The sequence below is a fragment of the Solanum stenotomum genome, chromosome 7 (assembly GCF_019186545.1).
Source record: "Solanum stenotomum isolate F172 chromosome 7, ASM1918654v1, whole genome shotgun sequence".
In the NCBI taxonomy this organism is placed as follows: Eukaryota; Viridiplantae; Streptophyta; class Magnoliopsida; order Solanales; family Solanaceae; genus Solanum; species Solanum stenotomum.
Window position 1 is genome coordinate 47,862,600 of NC_064288.1, and position 19,682 is coordinate 47,882,281.

At 33.9% G+C, this 19,682-nt stretch overlaps 1 protein-coding gene across 1 annotated transcript; it reads left to right on the forward strand.

The window, feature by feature from the left end:
• The first annotated feature begins 5,676 nt into the window (after positions 1-5,676).
• On the forward strand, positions 5,677-15,675 carry LOC125869972 (uncharacterized). The gene is made up of 3 exons (XM_049550352.1): positions 5,677-5,952; positions 6,033-6,296; positions 15,625-15,675. Exons 1-3 carry the CDS (start codon positions 5,677-5,679, stop codon positions 15,673-15,675), a joined length of 591 nt encoding a protein of 196 aa, XP_049406309.1.
• The last annotated feature ends 4,007 nt before the right edge of the window (positions 15,676-19,682 follow it).

Below are 19,682 nucleotides of genomic sequence, written 5' to 3' on the forward strand. Positions count from 1 at the left end.
TTACCCATTATTATTTATGGATTTATATGTTCAAATCAAGATTTTGAAATGAGTAATTTGAGGTTATCTTCAAAAACCCAAGATATTAATAACATGGTGATTTTGAAGTGGTTTTGATCCCTTCTTCGAAATGGTTTTCACTAATGAGTTCCTAAAGCCTTAAACATCTTTTTCAAGTATTGTTTTCCGGATTCAAACCTCTATTTTGAAATTGGGTTTTGAGTTGATTGACTCATTTCTTTACATAATTGATGAGTGATTGTAGATACTTGATTATTATAGATTGTGTGGCTTTGGAAGTGATTCGGACTGGGAAGACTCAACTCTTAGAGTGATTGTTGATTGATTTAAGGCAAGTGGCTTCTTAAACCTCGTATTCTAGTAGAATTCGTGTACTTCCTTCATTGATTGTGTGTTGGGAGTAATGGGGATGAGGTCAAGAGTTTAAATTGTCCACTTGTAATGATTAAAAAGGATTGAAATGAAAAAGGCTATATGATAAACATGCTGATGTGAATTGCCTTATTGTGACTCTTGATGATTAATTGATGAAATACTTGAGAACATGATTGTGGACTTGAATTGTATGATTTTGTGTCTCTTTCGTATGGTGTGATATTGCTTGTGTGCATTGATTGTGAACACCGTGATGAGACATGTAATGATTCATGATACCGAGGTCTTTGCCGGTGAGTGTTGTGATGTCGAGGTCATTTTCGACAAGTGTTTATAAAGCCAATGAGAAATGGTTTCGGCTAGTGATATAAAGCCGATGGAAAATGGTTCCGACTAGTGATGTAAAACCAATGAAAAATGGTTTCGACTAGTGATATAAAGCCAATGGGAAATGGCTCCGGCTAGTGATATTGTGCTGATGGAAAATGGTCCCGGCAAGATATTGATCATTGTGAATTGATGCATTTGATGCCTATGCATGACTTGTTTGCTAATTGTGATTGATGTACTTGTTACATATAACTGAACTACTTTACTTTGAGATTGATTTATTTGACTTGTTTGATAGTTGAATTGTGAAGATTGAACTGTGGATATTGGGCCTTGTGAGCTGTGTATTGTAGAATTGTTAGGTTGAGTTGATTCCTGTGTAGATTGTAGTTTGAGAAGGTTCAGTTAGAGTGTAAGGGGTATTCAATTTCTAGCTATTTTCTTTGTTTAGTAGGTTGGTTGCTGGGTACAGTGTTGTTGGTACTCACCATTTTGTAGTTACCGTGCCCGGTATAACGTGATAGCTTTTTAGTTAGGCTTGTCAAGAATTTGAAGCCCTAGCTGCTTGTCACTTCGGTGAGACCTCTTTTTCCTTTTCTTTATACTTTGTTCTATTTGAGATACAAAACTGAGACTTGTACTTATTTCTAATTCCGCACTTTATGTATTGAGTGGATTGTACATGTGACAACCAGATTTTGGGTATTGTTTAGAATGAATAAGTTTTCTGACTTTGTCTTGTTCTTGATTTATATTTTCCGCATTTCTTTCATTTTCGTTGAGTTGAGGCTGACTTGTCTTGGTGGGAAAAGAAAAGTGTCATCACATCAGTTTTTTATCGTGACAAAGAAATTGGTCAAATCCTTATCTCTGCATAAAAATGTGTCCAATCCACATTTACCCATCGAAATATAATATTTATTGAGTATGGGGAGCATACGGGCTTAAGAATTAAATCTAGTTCGAATTAGGAAGACATTAATCATAGCACCACCCTTGTTATACATCTATCTTCGTAGCAACTATTGCATTCTCGCGCCACTCTTGCTCAACAATTGATGGAACAAAAACTCACTTAAAATTCATTTATCCATCTTCACATGCGACTCATCCAATTAACATCAAAGAAATGATCCAAAAATTCCTCAATCTTCTCAATTTTACCTGGAAATCGCAAACAACTTGACATAAGCTCAAACATATTTAATTTAAATCAACAAGCATGATTAAACAACTAAGAATTTGTGAAAAAATGATAGAAAATATAGATATTTTTATCGAACATCATTAAGAACAAGTAATTTGTGACATGTTAATATGTTGAGAACAAATAGTTGGTGAAATAAAAAATTATTAAAAATAAGTAACTGATGACTGAAGAGAAAAAGGTCAAATGCCCCCTCAAGCTTTAGCCATATTTCCAACTACACACTTAACCTTTGCAGGGGTCCTATTACCCCTTGAACCTTTTTTTTTTTATATTAGTGCACCCTCTTACGCTGATATGTCCACATAAACTAGATTTATAAAAAAATATTTGTATACACGCGTTGTCCACGTATATATTAGTGGACCCCACGACTTTACAAGACTTACGAATTGACATGTGTCACAAAACTTTACCTTTACCTTTTAGGAACCTTATCGACCATCATCTTCTTCCATTCCCTCCTAATCGACCCTCATTCTTCTTCCATTTTTGTTTGACGATCTTCCATTACTATTGCTCGAAAACTTACTTACTATTTCTTCTGAGAAAATGTTAGATCTTTACTAGCTGAATACTATTTTGATGGTAATGTTTGATTAGAGTTTCTATTTTTATTGCATATTCAAATGCTATTTTGACTAGTGTGTTGTAGTATGTAGTTTATTAGGGTTAGTTCTGATTGAAGGTTATTCTTTACCAACTGAATGTTATCTTGATATTTGATTTTAGTTTTGATGGTAGTGTTTGATTAGGTTTTGTTGTACTGGGCATTCAAATGCTATTTTGATATGTGTGTCGTAGTATGTCGTTTATTAGGGATTTTCAATGCTGATTAGGGTTAGTTCTAATTGAAGTTTATTCAGTTCAAATAATAGTGTTCGATTAGGGATTTTTTTTCTTTTTCTCCCTAGTTCTGCTGCTTCAGAATCTTTTAAGCAACCAAATAGTTATTTACTTGTTTTCGTGAACTTATACAGTCTTGTAGTTTACTGGTAAAGTGGAACCTTAGAAAATAGAGTTTCTCATTTCCTTACTAGTGTTACCTCTGTTCAAGTAGGAGATGAGTGGATTTACTTTGGTTACTTTAAGATGGTATCATGGTGGAGTATTAGATTTGAGTAGTGGACAACTAGTTTACAGTGGTGGGCAAGTTATAGAGTTTTTGGATGTTGATGTGGATAGACTGTCCTATTTTGAATTGATAGGCTACATTAAAGAATTGGGATACACAACAACTTGCCCATTTAGTATTAAACCTCCTAGCAGTGGCATTGTGGAAGATATTCATAATGATATGGATATTTTAGACTTAAGTTGTTCTTTGGAAGATGGAGATATTGTAGAGGTATATGTAAAGCACTTGATTGATGATGCAGTTGTGGACCCCACCCCTATTCTATTAGAAAATGTTCCTCATGGGGATATGGAAGAATCTGGTTCAACTTTTAATAAAGTAAATGAACAAAATGGGGTAGGTGAAGACCCTTTTACTACCTTTGATACTAGATCTCATTCTAACCCAACTCCTTTCACTACTCCTGCTGCTACTAGATTTGCTTCTACCCCAACTCCTCCCACTACAACTGTTGCTCCTAAATCTCCTTCCACTACAACTCCTCCCACTACAACTGCTGCTCCTAGATCTCCTTCGACTACAACTCCTCCCACTACAACTGTTGCTCCTAGATCTCCTTCCACTACAACTTATGTCACTGCTGCAAATCCTAGTACTGAAGATGATGATGATCTAGTTTCAGGCCCTGTTGAATCTGATTTCTTAGAAGAAGAAGGTTCTGATTACTCAATTGAAGATAGTGTTGAGTCTGAATGTGGATTGGTGAGAGATGATAAGGAGGACTATGATAGTGATGTACATGAAGAAGTTAGGGAGTTAAGGGCTAAAAATATATCTTTTCAAAGAAGAAAAAGAAAAAAGAAAGTACCAGTTGATACTAAAGAGGTACCAGTAGGTGAAGCTTGACCAGATTTAAGTTTTGATGAAACTCAAACAGGTAAAATAAGTGTTGAAGGAAGATTAGGAGGTGATGAGCCTTATTATGCAAGTTTTGATGATAGAAGTTTTGAAATAGATGAAGATGTATTTAGTGATGAATGTGTTGAATCTGAAAGAGTAAATTTACCAAGAACTGTAAATTTATCAAGAAAGATGAGACCAAATAATCAGAAAATTTTCTATGATCCTACTACCAAGAAAGTTGTATGGCAGTTGTGTATGGTCTTTGCAGATGAGAATGAATTTAGAAGAGCAGTAAGTAAATATGTTGTCCAGAAAAAAGTTCAAATAGAGAAGTGTGTGAATAAGCCAAAAAGAGTTAGATGTAGATGTAAGGATGGTTGTCCATGGCTTATGTATGGATGTCTTGACAAAATAACAAATGATTTCATGATAAAGACTTACAATCCAAAGCATAGTTGTAACAGCACAACTATAAATTATTTGTGTAATGCAAAGTTCATATCTACACACTTTAGAAAAAGGATTACTGAGCAACCAAATATAAGAGTTTTCAAGTTGCAAGAGTTGATAAGGAAAAAATTAAAATTCATGTTGGCAAGACTACTGTTAGGAGGGCAAGAGCTAAAGTGTTGAAAGATATCATGGGTGATCATATTGTGGAATTTGGCAAAATTCTTGACTATAAAGATGAATTGTTGAGGACCAATTCAGGGAGCACTTGTATTGTTAAACTTGGTGAACCTGATGCTCTTGGTAGGCCAGTATTTCAGAGCTTTTACATATGCTTTGATCCATTAAAGAAGGCATTCCTAAATTGTAGAAAGTGCATAGGTTTAGATGTTTGTTTTCTTAAAGGAGTTTGTAGAGTACAATTGTTAGTTGATGTGGCCAAAGATGGTAATAACCAAATGCTTCCACTTGATTGGGCAGTAGATGAGTATGAAAATAAATGTACATGGACATGGTTTATCAAACTATTGAAGCAAGATCTAGGACTAGGAGATGGTGAAGATCTCACCTTGATTACAGATATGCAAAAGGTATGTGTACTATTTTATTTTGTATTTGTCTTTATCAATTTTTATGTATTTGTTATTATAACATATCTAGATCTATTACAGGGATTATTCGGAGCAATTCTAGATATTTATTTGTTGTTGAACATAGAATGTGTGCTAGACACATCTTAGCTAACTGGGCTAAGGACTGGAGAGGTCTCCAAAGAAGACAACAGTTTTGGTCTATTGCAAAGAGTACCTTGGAATCTCAATTGAGGAAAAATGTTGCAAAGATGAAGTTGCTTGGTCCAGAAAAAATGATGGACGATCTTATGTACTACAACATAGAGTACTAGTGTAATGTTTACTTTAATACTCGAGTAAAATATGATTATGTAGACAACAATATGTCTGAGTGCTTTAATGCATGGATCTTTGCAGCTAGACACAAGACAATTATTACTATGCTTGAAGAGATAAGAGTAAAGATGATGACAAGAATAGCCAAGTTAAGAGAGTTCACAAATAATTGGATGTGTAATTTTTCTCCAATGTCTTTGAAAGTACTACATGAGAATATTGATAGGTCAATGAATTGTAATATTGAATTTAATGGAGTTGATGGGTTTGACAGTTAGGCATACCATGTGCACATGCTATGGCTGCCATTTACTTTAAGAGAACCCCTTGACTACATTAACAACTGCTATAGTAAGGAAACTTACTTGAGGACTTATGCCAATGTCCTTTAACCTGTCACAAACATGGAGATGTGGCTTGTATCTACTAACCCCACCGTTGCACCACTAGAAATGAAAAGCATGTATGGCAGACCAGGTAAACTTAGAAGGAAGGAATCTAGTGAGAGTAAAAAATCTGGAAAGCTAACTAGAACTGGACTTGCCATGACATGTAGTAATTGTAATGTTAGAGGCGACAACAAGAAAGGATGTCCACAAAGGGTTGAGTCATCAGCAAGGGAAGAACCATCAAATACAGACAAGGGAAAGGGTAAAACTTCAGGTTTAGGTAGACTAAAGGTAGCATCTTTAACTTCAAATTGGTATGTGATAGAGATCTCATATTTAATAACTACAATTATTTTTAACTATAATTATAGAAAGCACAAACAGAAGTTGAGCATTCTACAAAGAGGTCAAGAGAAAGACCATCTGCAGCACCTAATGCATCTCCAGGACCTGCAAAGAGGTCAAGAGGAAGACCACCTGCAGCACCTAGTGTATCTGCAGCAACTGCAAAGAGTGCAAGAGGAAGACCACCTACAACACCTAGTACATCTGCAAAAACCTACAAAGGGTGCAAGGGAAGACCACCTATTGCACCTGTAGCATCTAATGCATCTGCAACACCTAGTGCATCTGCAGTGTTGACACCCACTTTTGACCCCCCACAATATAAATTAATCATTTCGAGCTCCTCCAATTTCAAACGATTTAAAATAATTAGTTTTATAAAGTTTCAAAAAATAATAATATAGTTTGCAAGATTTTTGTAATAGTTTTGTCACTTTTCATAAATTTTAGATGATTTATATGTTTTACATAATTATGTATATAATTAGTATATTTTATGATTATTCGAAAATTGTCAAAAAAATAAAATAATTATTATATTTTAAATATTAGGGATGGTTATAGTTTTGAGTTAATAAATATGAAAATCAAAATACTTTCAAGTAATTTTTTTAAAAGTAATTTTATCACGTTTTAATAATAAGTATGTATATTTTTGCAATCACGCTATTTTATAAATATTTGAAAATTATCACAAAAGATTTTACATTTTAGTTAAATATTTTATTAATTTGCTTTAAGTTATAGCTATAATTTCGAGTTAATTAGTTTGGTATTTGAATTAATTAGTTTATAATTAAATTCATTATTTTTTTATTTCGTTGAGATTAAGAAACTCATTGATNAAAAATCAAGAGGAAGTAGTTCAAACAATCCAATCTAGGAAGTAATGATATTGCAGTACTGTTTTAAGTAGGCATAAAAACATTTCCCATTTTGAATGATGATGTATTAGTATTGAACATCAAATTCTATTTTTGTTTTTGATTTTTTTATTGTAATTTGACCTTATGTGAGGCTTGTTTTACAATCGATTATGTCTATTAAAGGCCTTCAATTTTACAAATGGTGTTATGTCTATTCAATTTCTCCCTTAATTTTTGTAATATAGACACTATTATATCAACTACTTTATTCGAAAATATTCATGATATTGATATACAAAATTTCTCATATTACATATGACAACCAAAAAAGAGTTTCAACTCCTTACACTACTCACATACGTTATGACAATTCAATTAGTTCAATACTTGAATCAACCCTACTTTGAAATAGGTTGTTGATGAACAAGGCAACAACAGAAATCAAAATACACAAAATGACCTTCCAATCAAACCTACACCATTTCAAATTTCTTCGTTTGAACCCCTTTTCTACTGTCAAATTATCAATCAGAACTTGTTGCTCATTTATTTGAATATGTCTCCTCCAAACATCATCTTCCAACTCTTTGATTTTGTTCACCAATTTTGGGAGGATAAATTGGGATCTTGGATAGATTTTTTCTCTGTCTCTCAATCGAAAAAAATTAGAATTGTTCGATTGAAAAAATCAAAACAATATATTAACATTCACATCAGTTATATCCAAAAAAGAAAATCAAACAACTGAAGAAAAGTCACATACACCATAGTAGGGGCAAGACCAAAATCGTTTTTCGGGATTTGACTTCGACCAAGAAGTCTGCATATGCAACAAACTTCCATGTTTGCATCGTACTATGGCTTTGAGCATTGGGTCTAATTCTTCCATGCATAACTTATTCAATTTCGCGTTTGACATTACTAACCCTAATAACACAAAGTTTGTCGAATTGAGGAAGATTTCAATTGTTCAATATGAAATTGGAGAAAAATGCAAACCCTAAATTCAATCTTAGTTGCAGAAGATACGACAACTAAATTCGAGCTATTCTTTAGTTGTGAATAAGATCGTATCGGGTGATTCTTAAATTTTTCATATATGTAAAGGTAAATTCTTTAGTGTGAATGATTTTGGATATCAATTAAGGTCACTAAAAACTCCTTGCACAAAGTTGAGTTGAATGTTCCCTTACTGATTAAGTTTGATGTAAGATTTTACTTGGGACAACTTCAAACAACCATATATCTTAGAATATAAAGAGTTATGTGACTCATAACCTATCAAATTAAAGGTATTTGAATCTAATTTTCAACGCCACAAATTTCGCGTCAATCCAATTTCTGAGTAAAAAGTTATGACCATTTTAGGAACTGATACAGTGCAGTGACGGATTAGCCGACGGGAAAACATTAAAAATAGTCTTTTTTTCTTTTTACCTCTAAGAAAACCCTAAGTGAATTTCTTGACTAAAATTAGGCTCAAAACAATCAGATTTTCATCTTTTAATCCATCATTCTCTTCTCTCTCAAACCCTAGGGAAAAACCCTAAGGAAAAATCAAGTAGAAGACTTCATTCAAAATTCTTTCAATATTTTTTAAGATTCTTTCAATCTTTTTCAAGATTCTTCTTCAAGGTAAGTCATTCTCCAAGAATTGCATTCTTTCCAACTCAAATTACTCCATACAATTATGGATCACTAATGGAAATTATAAATCTTGGCCATAGAGATTTCAAGAAACTAATTCAAGAATCTCAAGAAAGATTTTCTTGATTGTTTACCTTCAAGCTAGGTTTTCAAGGCTTCTAATCAAGTTCTTCTTCAAGATTCTTCAAGAAGCTTGTTTTTCCAGGTATGTAAGGCTATCATTGAGTGTTGGATTAGTTCGTCCTCACGCCCTACATCTACTTTCAGATCAGTAAAAGAGTAATCTAAGATTCTTTCCCTAGAGTTGAGTATTTTTTATATAAGTTGATTTTAAGTTCTTGATTTCATGTTTCTTTTAAAAAATTCTATTCCTAATTATTGAGTTTCTATATTGTTATCGAGATCCTTGAGTTTATTTGTTCATGTCTAATTTCAGCATGAACCTTATTTTGAGTTATAAATCTTGAGAAGCTTTTAAAAGCCATCACTTGAGTTCTTAAACTAAGTTTTGAGAAAGTAAAGATGAGTTTGAGAAAAAAGTTTCTAAAAAAAGGTTAGTATGACAATCGAGTATGCCATCAATGTATGAGCAGTACAGTATCTAGACATACCATCAATGTTTATGTAGTATGACTTCTCGAGTCATCAATGATCATATTAAAATATGATTTTGAGAAGGAGTTTTCAAGTATGAATTGAGTAAGAGTATAAGGGGACTATGTATTCCCAGAGGTATCAATTTTTACATTGATAAAAGAGAAATTGAGATTTCTAAATGAGATATGAATTCAAAAGATATTTCAAGAACAGTTGCCTTTTTTAAGAGGGTAGTTTGAGCAATTATCTCAAACAAGAAGAACAATTATGCTTTTAAACATATGAGCATGAGTATATATTATTGGAAGTAGTATTGAACACCGATATAGGGACGAGTTCAGACAACTCAAAGTCCTCATAAACCATGTATTCCAACATGGGTAAAGGGTCATATTTTTTAGATGATTCCTTATTGCTTTTTAAGCATAGCTTAGTGGATCCACTTAGTTGAGGTGTCCTATATCCCGTCAAGGTATATGATAGTTCTACCAGCGTGGGTGAGACGATGTATCATCATGTAGCTCATAGTGATGGTTATCGGTTAGAGCATCTCTCAATAGAGTTAAAGTGTATTTTTATATATCACTTATTATTATGAGTTCAGAGATGAAGAAGTATTTTGTAAAGCTTTAAATGACTTAACTCCTTTATATCTTTACATTCAGCTTGAGTACATTGTTATCTATTACAGTCCTTTCTTTCAATTATTTATTATTCAACTATATTACATACTCGTACATTCAATGTACTGATATCATTCGACCTGCATCTTTTAATAATGTAGATACATGTTCTTAGGATTCTCAATAAGAGTTTTCTTAGCTCACTTCATCCGCTCATCTTCTTATGAGTGAGACCTCCTTGCTTTCAGAGTACTCTAGTTTTATGAGTTGTTAGTACTAGTTCTTCTGAGGAGTCGTGGATCTTGTCCCGGCACTCATCTTTGTATAGTAGAGGCTTCATAGATAGACAGTTTTGGAGAGTCTTCCAGTTTCAGATATTTTATTTAAAATTTATGTTTCATACTAAATATATTCAATGAATTTTTTAGATTCAATAAACTATTTTTAAACGTTTCTTTTCAATTTGATGCTTATGTATGCTCAAGTTAGTCTTCCGCTTGTAGTCAGCCAAGATGAGGGTTCGCTTAGGGATCAACAATGGTTCTTGAGTGCCGGCCACGTCCAGGGTGTAGGCTCGGGTTGTCAAAAAAGCTTTAATAGATGAGCATTTAAATATTTAAAGAACTTTTAAAACAACGTCTAAAAATACTTAATATAAATAGTAAGTGTTTTAAAAAATCATCTAAGAAAAATACTCGAAATCTTCTAACTTTGCCTGTCCAAGAAGTCTCTACTATGTAAAGATTGGTGTTGAGACAAGACCCACGATACCTCAAAACCCTACTATTATAGAGCAATAAAAATGCAGTTCTCTGAAAGTAAGGAGGTCTCACCAGAACGAGTAGATAAAGTGATCTCAACGAAATGCCTGTTGATGATCCTAAATACCTGAATCCTCATCATGAAACGATGCAGGTAGAATAACACCATTACATTGAATGTACGAGTATGTAATAGGGCTGAATAAAACAAATAACTAAATTAAAGGACTGAAATCAACTCTATTGAATCAATACATGAGTATGCACCGAAAACTATTTAAGCTTTACAATAAGATATGCAATAAAAACAATATGAAAATAATATACTTTACTCTATTGGAAAGTTTCTATAACCGAAAATCATCACTATGTGCCTAGTTGTGACACAACATTTCACCACGTTGCAAGGGTCATCCTATATTTCGCTGCGGTATATGATGTTAACTATAACTATGCATCCATCCAATAAGCCTTCTTGAGCCAGTGAGGAGTCGCCCGAAAAGTCAGTAGGATCCTATCCTATGTTGGCTATGTAGTTTTATGGGGTTTCGAGTTAAAATAGACTCTTATCAAATTCGATGCTCGATATTACTCCCAAAATAATCAATATCAATATGCTCAATAGTCCTCTGGAAGATCAATTATACTCTTTCTCTTTCTTAAGTGTCAAATAGTACATATGAAACCATTCATATCCTTTCTTTAAAAACTCCTTTAAAAACATAAATTTATAACGTATAATTCTAGACTCACCTTTCAAGTCCGATATTGATGTATAAAAATCTCATATAATAATCTTCATAAACATGACTTTTATAAACAAATAAGGTTCATGTGATACGAAACACGAACGTCAATTTAGAATTTAGTATACATAATAGAAATCAAAATTCAACGGTCAAGGAATTGAAAACTCAGAATAAAAAACACAACTGAATTAGGATTTCAAGAGAATTGTGGATAGAACTCTAAACATAATGTTTCACTAACTGAATTGAGATGTAGGGCGTGAGGACGAACTAGTCCATCAGTATGAGTAGTCTTACATATCTGATTATGAAGTTAATAGACTGAAAACTTTGATGGAGACTTATTTTTTCTTGAGCCCGAGTAAGAACACTACCTTTATTGGATTAAATATTTGGTCTTGGAATCTTGGTGCTTGATCTTGATCAAATAAATTCTTTTATGGAGTTTCTAGAGTGGAAGAACTTGGAAAAACCTTGGGTGGAAGGCTTCTCTTTGTATCTTGAGTTTTTTACTTGAAGGTTTTGGGGTTCTTGATAGAGAAGTGGAATCCTAGGTGAGTTTTGAGAGAACTTCTAGATATTTGAATGTTTAGATTGATGATTTTGAGAGCAAAGTTAGTTAGTTGAATGATATACTTAGTTTAAACACCTAAAAATGATTTAGAATAGGGCTAAAAAGCTTGAGAAATAACCAAAATAACCCTCGAACACGTGCAGGAAGTTTCTAAGAAAAATCGCAGAAAGCCTTCACAAAAGGCTCTACGGTTTGTGAAACATTTCACCCTCCGTAGTTCTGATCGTAGAACATCGGCTGCCTAACATGGCTTCACTAAAACAGACATAACTTTTTACTCCAAACTCATAATGAGGCAAACTTAGTGGTGTTGGAAAGAGGACTCAATAGATATGATCGTTTGAGGTTGACCTAAGAAGAATCTTCTATCAAAAATCAACTTTTTGCTAGGGGATTCTTGTGACTTTAATTCATCTCCAAATCTACTCCCACATTAAAGAATTTACCTTAAAACCTAAAAGATATTTAAGAATCACTTGATAGAACCTTATATGCAAATGAAGAATGGTTCAGATCTTAGGTTAAACAATTCCGGAGTGTTACATTAATAGTATGTTGAGAACAAGTAATTATATTGGTGACTTCTTATTACTTTAAGAACAAGCAATTGATAACTTATTATTATTATTATGAACGAGTATATTGTGCTATGTTATTTGGTTAAGAACAAGTTATTGGTGACATAACAGATTGCTACGAACAAGTAATTGATGATTTAACAATATATATGTTGAGAACAATTAATTGATGACTTGCTATTATGTTAAGAACAACTAATTTGTAACTTATTATTATGTTAAGAAAAGTCATTTGTGACATGTTATTATTTCTGTTGAGAACAAGTAATTGGTGACATAACTTATTGTTAAAAATACTAATCGATGATTCAACAATATGCTGAGAAAAGTAATTGACGACTTATTTTATTACATTAAGAACAACTTATTATTTTTATTATATATTAAGAACAAGTAATTTGTGACATACAATTATTTTATGAACATTATTTTGTTATAATTTTGGGTGTGCCACCTAGTTGATAATTCAACCAAGAAGAGAGTTTATTTAGTGACTATTAATGGATATATAATACATCAAGAATAATTGATGGTCGATCAATAAGGGGGTCAAAAGTGAATAATAGACCAAGAGTGATTGATGATTGACCAAGTGGTTGTATTTAAAGTTAATTATGATATCACCAAATCATGATCAGTAGGATATAACTTCAGTACCCTTAGATTACAACAAATGAGATCCATTTTAGCCTTAATGAAATGAGTTATAGCCAAACACATCTATAAATTATTTAGACCACAAATTTCGAAAGTCTCTTTTTTTTTTCTTAAACTTCATACCGATTCAAACTATATCCCATAAATTGAAACAAGAATACCTTATAAAAAAATCAAACCCAAAGTTATATATCCGAATATTTATTTTAAAAGTCAGCTTTTATGAATAGGTCATCAATCAAGTTGGAATTAAAAAAACGATAATTTCACATGAAAGATATGATAAATACAATAAAGAAAGGGAAGTTGATTAGCTGTTTAGGAATGAACAAAAATAGGAACGTGATTTCAAGTTGTAGATAACTTGAGAAGGGAAGCAACAATCCGTGAAGATAATGCTTTAGGGGTTAGATTTAGTTTCTAGGTTGCAACTCTTGTAAATTGAATTCTGTTGAGGCTCATTGTCTTAGTGAACTTGAGACAAATCATGCAGAGATGAAGGTCATGATTTTCCATGTAAAACACTATATTTGTACTTTACTGCAATAGAAGACGGAGTCAGGGATTAGATGCTCTTTTTTTTTAAAAAAAAAGAGAGAAACTTTTCGAACCCACAACACTAGTGTGAAAAGCATTTCCACGACCCCTTTCTTACCACTGAGACATCAATCAAATTTATTAGGGGGTTCACAAGTTAATATACATATTGTTGGAATACTGACCCCCAAATTTGCCTAAGGGTATATTCTATTTGTTCCTTTACTGATTACAACAACTATGTTATGTAAAGCAAATAAAGTAACGACACAATATTTTATTGCAGAAAACCTCGGCTCATAAAGGGTTAAAAACCACAACCTACACCTATGTTGGATTTAACTCAACTTCATTAACTCTGAGCCTCAATAAAAGATTACAAACCTATGTAACATAAGGAATTATAAACTCTAATTCCTAGACGTCAACGACCAAATAGACTGTCGACCCTACTTCAAGTTATCAATTCAGATTAATTACAACTCGTGCAATCCTAGGAACTAACTGTAATTCCTAAACTTCAACACAACCCCCCAAGGTTTATGTTCTCAAGTCTTTAAGTCACCCCAACTTGAAGACTCCATTCCTACTCCAGTTTATAATACCTCGCTGGATCTAGAAAGAATTAAATATATAGCTCGATAAAAATACAATACAAGCAAACTTGACTAAAGAACTATAAAGCATAAGCCTAGGGATCAAGTTCTTCAATCTTGTTTCATTGCATTGGCTGCACTTCATAATCAGAAATCACTCAAATATGAACTCCCTCAATTTGATTGTATTATGTTTGTAATTCGCTGGTTAAGCGTGCATGTTTCTTTGGAGAAAACTCCTGCTCTATTTATAGACCAAAAGATCTTTCCTTCTTTGACTCTAACTCCATAAAGTTATAGTACTTCCTTTTCCTTGTGTGATTTGGATCCTGTGTTAATTAGATTAATCATTATGCGCTTCCTCTTCCTTGAAGGAATCCTCTATAAAAGGAAACTTTATGCACTAGTTTCTTGTCGTAAAAGCAACACATCCACCACCTTATAACTTCTGCTTTACGTTGTTGACGTTCCCCTTATCCCAGTAGGACTCAGTCTCAAAGAAATATGTCGACGCAAGATGTTTCTTTCATCTGTTCCCCTATTTGTCAATCATCAAAATATCTCTCGATGTAACACATATATATTTCTTTATTTTTTTAATACAAAAATAAGATCTATGAAAAGCTATTTAGTTCATTCGAACCCACAAACCCCCACTTAATTTCGCCTCTGCTATAATGCATAGTTGTTAACAAGGTATAACAACAGGTAAAGTAACTCGTCCACCACTTGAGCAATAATTAGGCATACTCATGTGAGTTAATAGGAGGTGCAGAATATCCAATAGTTTCAGTATTGAACTATTTGGTACGTATTTAAAAAAATTTATATTTGATACACTATTTGATAATTTTAATTATAAGAAATACATTGAATACCATACCGAAATACTCTAATTAATACAATTCATACATATAATTATAATACTAGGAAATATATAAAATGGTATTAGTATAAAACTAATTATACTTTAGATGTTAGAACTTTAACTACTCTATCTTGAATTCTTGATTGAAATGTCTATTTTGTGTAATCAAATATTTCTATATGTGTAAGGTATTTGTTTGAGCATATGAAGAATGATGATGCATGATGATGTGTCATTTATTGATTGGACTAGAAGTTAGTTAATTAGAATTGGTTAGAAGATATTTTCTCCTTTACGGTTAGTTAGGTTGTTAGAACTCTAGTTAATAGTCAGGTTAAGTTAACCATGGTTAGTAGAGTCGGTTATTACTGCTATATTAACATTGTAATAGTACACTGCAGATTGTAATGTTTGATCTTCTTTTCAATACAATCTGAAATTCTCTCAATAATGGTAAAAGATTTCTTCTGCTGGTTTTAGCTTAGAACACACGTCAATGATCAATTCATAGTGTTTAACATGGTATCAGAGCTACAGTGAGTGAATCTAGGAGTTTCTTTCACAGTGTGGTGGTGAAGAACTGAGAGATTCATCAGTCATAGTTGTAGATCGCTGATGTTGATTAGCTATGGTGACTAAACCAGATCATAATCATCCTATGTTTTTGTCTTCTTATGATGAAGCTGGAGCTGTCCAGATTGGAATCCAGCTTGTAGGAATGGAGAACTACACATTGTGGAGTCGTGCTATGCGATTGAATTTGCTTACAAGGAACAAATCAGGCTTCATTGATGGGCTCGTCAAGCATGAAGACTTCAAAATTGATTCTGAAAAACAGGACTGGGATCGATGCAATGCCATTGTGATTTTGTTAAATTAGGTCTTAGGCCTAACTCACACCCCAAAAGCTAGCTCTTTCAGTGATTTCTCAATTGACCATAACCAAGGCAATAGCGGGTCGTCGGAGCTAGTTGTGCTGCTTTGATTTTTGGAAATGACGGCCATTGCCATTTGATTCACTCGATGTTAGGGCCCCAAAATCAAAAATTGCCCACGCACCAGATGCTAAGCACTGGGCGTGAGGTGGGGTGTTAAAGAATGACAAAAAGTCCCACATCGGTGGTTAATGAGATGGGTGGACTCCTTATAAGGCTTGGGAAATCCTCTTCCCTTTGAGCTAGCTTTTGGGGTGTGAGTTAGGCCTAAGACCTAATTTAACAGATTTCATGGATTATGAACAATGTGAGTAAGGAGCTGGTTAGCGGCATTCTCTACTGTTCAAGTGCACACATAGTTTGGATTGTTTTGAAGGATAGATTCGATAAAGTAAACATGTCAAGGATCTTTCATCTTCATAAGGCGATTGCTACATTGACTTAATGAGTCTCCCCTGTATCTTTCTATTACTCCAGGTTGAAGGATATATGGGATGAATAGATTCCATCATTCCACCTCTTTCATATGAGTGCTCCAAGTCTAAGGACTACACTAAGGGACTAGTAAGGCAGAAACTATTACAATTTTTATGGGACTAAATGACAATTAGAGTCAAGCTTGCAGTCAAATTTTGTTGATGAATCCACCACCATGTGCAAATCAATGTTATCCCATGATCATTCAGGATGAGAGTCAACGAATGTTATCTGGTGAACATCCATCTGGAAGTGTTCCTGTTGATCCAATAGCCTTGTCTTCCTATAGATCAGGAAATTCAACTAACAGTTCAGGAATTTCTAGCTATTCTAGTGGTGGAGGGTCCTCATGTGGAAGTTTAGGAGCAAGTTCTTCTAATTGATCAAGGAGGACTCCTTCTGTGTATTGTGATTTTTGCAACATGAGAGGACACTCAAAGGAAGCCTGCTATAAGCTCTTGCAATACAACCACTGCAGCATGAAATGTCAGACCAAGGAAACTTGCTATAAGTTGATAGGTTATCCTGCTGATTACCTATGAAAGAGGAAGGTTAATGCAGCATCTGCAATGCCAACACTACTTCAGAACAATACAATAATGCAGCCATACTTCACTCAGGATCAATACAATCAGATCCTCGTGATGTTAAATAACCTATGATTCAAGAGTCTACTAGTAATCTGAGAGGAGGTATTCATGCTTCTAATGTCACTTAAGTAGGTACTTTTGCTAGTACTGCTTCTCCTAATTCTTTTCTTAATAAGCATGCTAAATGGGTAGTAGATAGTGGTGCCACTGACCATATGGTAAATAGTAACTCCCTATTGAATATCGATCTGACAGTCCCTAATCCAGGCAAATTACAACTTCCAAATGGTGATTCTGCTATGGTAACTCAGCCTAGAAATTGTCAACTAGATGGAGGTGATATAGTCCATGATGCATTATGTGTGCCAACATTTCAATTCAATCTCTTGTCAGTATCCAAATTGACAAGGGAGTTGAATTGTTATGCAACCTTCTTTCCTGATTTCTTTATTCAACATGATCTCTTCACTGGGAAGGTGAAGGAGATCGGTAGAGAGGAAGATGGTTTGTATATAATGAGATCAAGTATTGGAAAGGCAGACAACAAGATTCACTCTTTCACTGTTAAAGGCTGCAGTGAGGAAGGTTTTCTATGGCATAAAAGAAAGGGCCATATACCCATGACAGTACTTAGAAAACTTGATGTAGTTAAGAATAGACATGATCTTGTGTTGAATAATTGTGATTTATGCCCATTAGCTAGACAAACTAGATCTCCTTTTCTATCTAGCAGTAGTAGAGCTTCTCAGTGTTTTGATTTGATACACATGGATGAATGGGGGCCATATAAATCTGATACACATAATAACATGAATTTTTTTTCTTACCTTGGTGGATGATCACTCTAGATGGACTTGGGTCTTCCTAATGCACCCTAAATCAGATGTATGCATTGTTCTTAGGAATTTCTTCCTTATGATTGCAACACAGTTTGGAAAGAAAATAAAGATGTTGAGGTCTGACAATGGTGGTGAATTTTTTAATACAAATTGCAGAAAATTGTTTGATGATCATGGAGTTATACACCAAAATTCTTGTCCCTACACTCCACAACAAAATGGTGTGGTAGAGAGGAGGCACATACACATCCTTGAGACTGTTAGGGCTATTAGATTTCAAGGTTCTCTGCCTATTACATTTTGGGGTGAATGGGATTTCATTGCTGTGTATCTATTCAACAGAGTTCCATCCACAGTTTTGGGGAACAAGTCCCCCTATTTCATATTATATCATGCACATGCTGATCTTTCTCACATAAGGACTATAGGTTGTTTATGTTATGCCACCAACTTGATCAAGGGGGATAAGTTTAGTGCTAGAGCCATTAAATCAGTTATGATGGGGTATAGTGCAACCCAAAAAGGATACAAACTTTATGACTTGACAACTAAATCTTTCTTTGTGAGTATAGATGTACAGTTTTTGGAGCATATTTTTCCTTTTCAAACTGGTAATCCAAGTGCTGAGTTCATAGTTAAGGATGAATTCTTGGTTCCTGACAATTAGATTTTCCCCTTAATTGACCATGTTTGAATTCTACACATTTAGCAGATTTGTCTCCACAAGTAGCTGTTTCTGATCATGTAATTGAACCTTTGATAGACTCACACATTCCCACTCCAGTAGTTCCTACTGCAATGGTTCCTTCTGTGGAGATTTCATATGCTGAGATCCCAGAATGTACTCCCACAACTGTGCATATGAATGATGATGTTGCATTTCCACTAGGAGAACCTCAGGCAGACACATTAAACCTCCTATCTGGCAGAAAGAGTTTGTGACTACTACTAGGCTGCTTATTCTTGTTTATTTCCTATTGCCAACAACATCAACTATAGTGGTTTGTCTAGAACATATCAAAGTTATGTGGCTTAGTTCTCAGCAGACATAGAACCGACCTCATATCATCAGGCAATACAGGATCCAAGATGGATACAAGTAATGAAAGATGAAATTCAAGCCCTTGAGGACTATGGGACTTGGGGAGTTGTACCTTTACCAAATGGTAAGAAAGGCATTGGTTGTAAATGGGTATACAAAATTAAGTACATGGTTCATGGACAAGTGGAGAGATTCAAAGCTATACTTGTAGCTAAAGGGTTCAACCAAAGGAAAGGTCTTGACTATCAGGAAACCTTTTCCCCTGTTGTGAAGATGGTGACTGTAAGAACTATGATTTCTCTGGCTGCTATTAGAGGTTGGTTCGTTCAACAAATGGATGTTTACAATGCATTCCTATAAGGTGATTTAAATGAAGAAATGTATATGTAATTGTCACAGGGTTTTAAAAATGGGACATAAGATCTCAAGGTTTGCAAGTTTCTTAAGTCTCTTTATGGTCTAAAACAGGCTTCAAGGTAGTGGAATGTGAAGCTTACATATGCCCTTGTCACGACTGGATTTAAACAGAGTCATTTAGACTATTCTTTACTAACCAAAAGGTCATCAGATGGAATTGTGATTGTCCTAATATATGTTGATGACTTATTGATCACATGTAGTAGCACAACCCTGATAGATAATGGTAAACAAGTTTTGAGAGACAATTTCAAAATTAAGGACCTAGGGACCTTAGATATTTTCTTGGTATTGAATTTGCTAGACAGGCAATTGGCATTCTC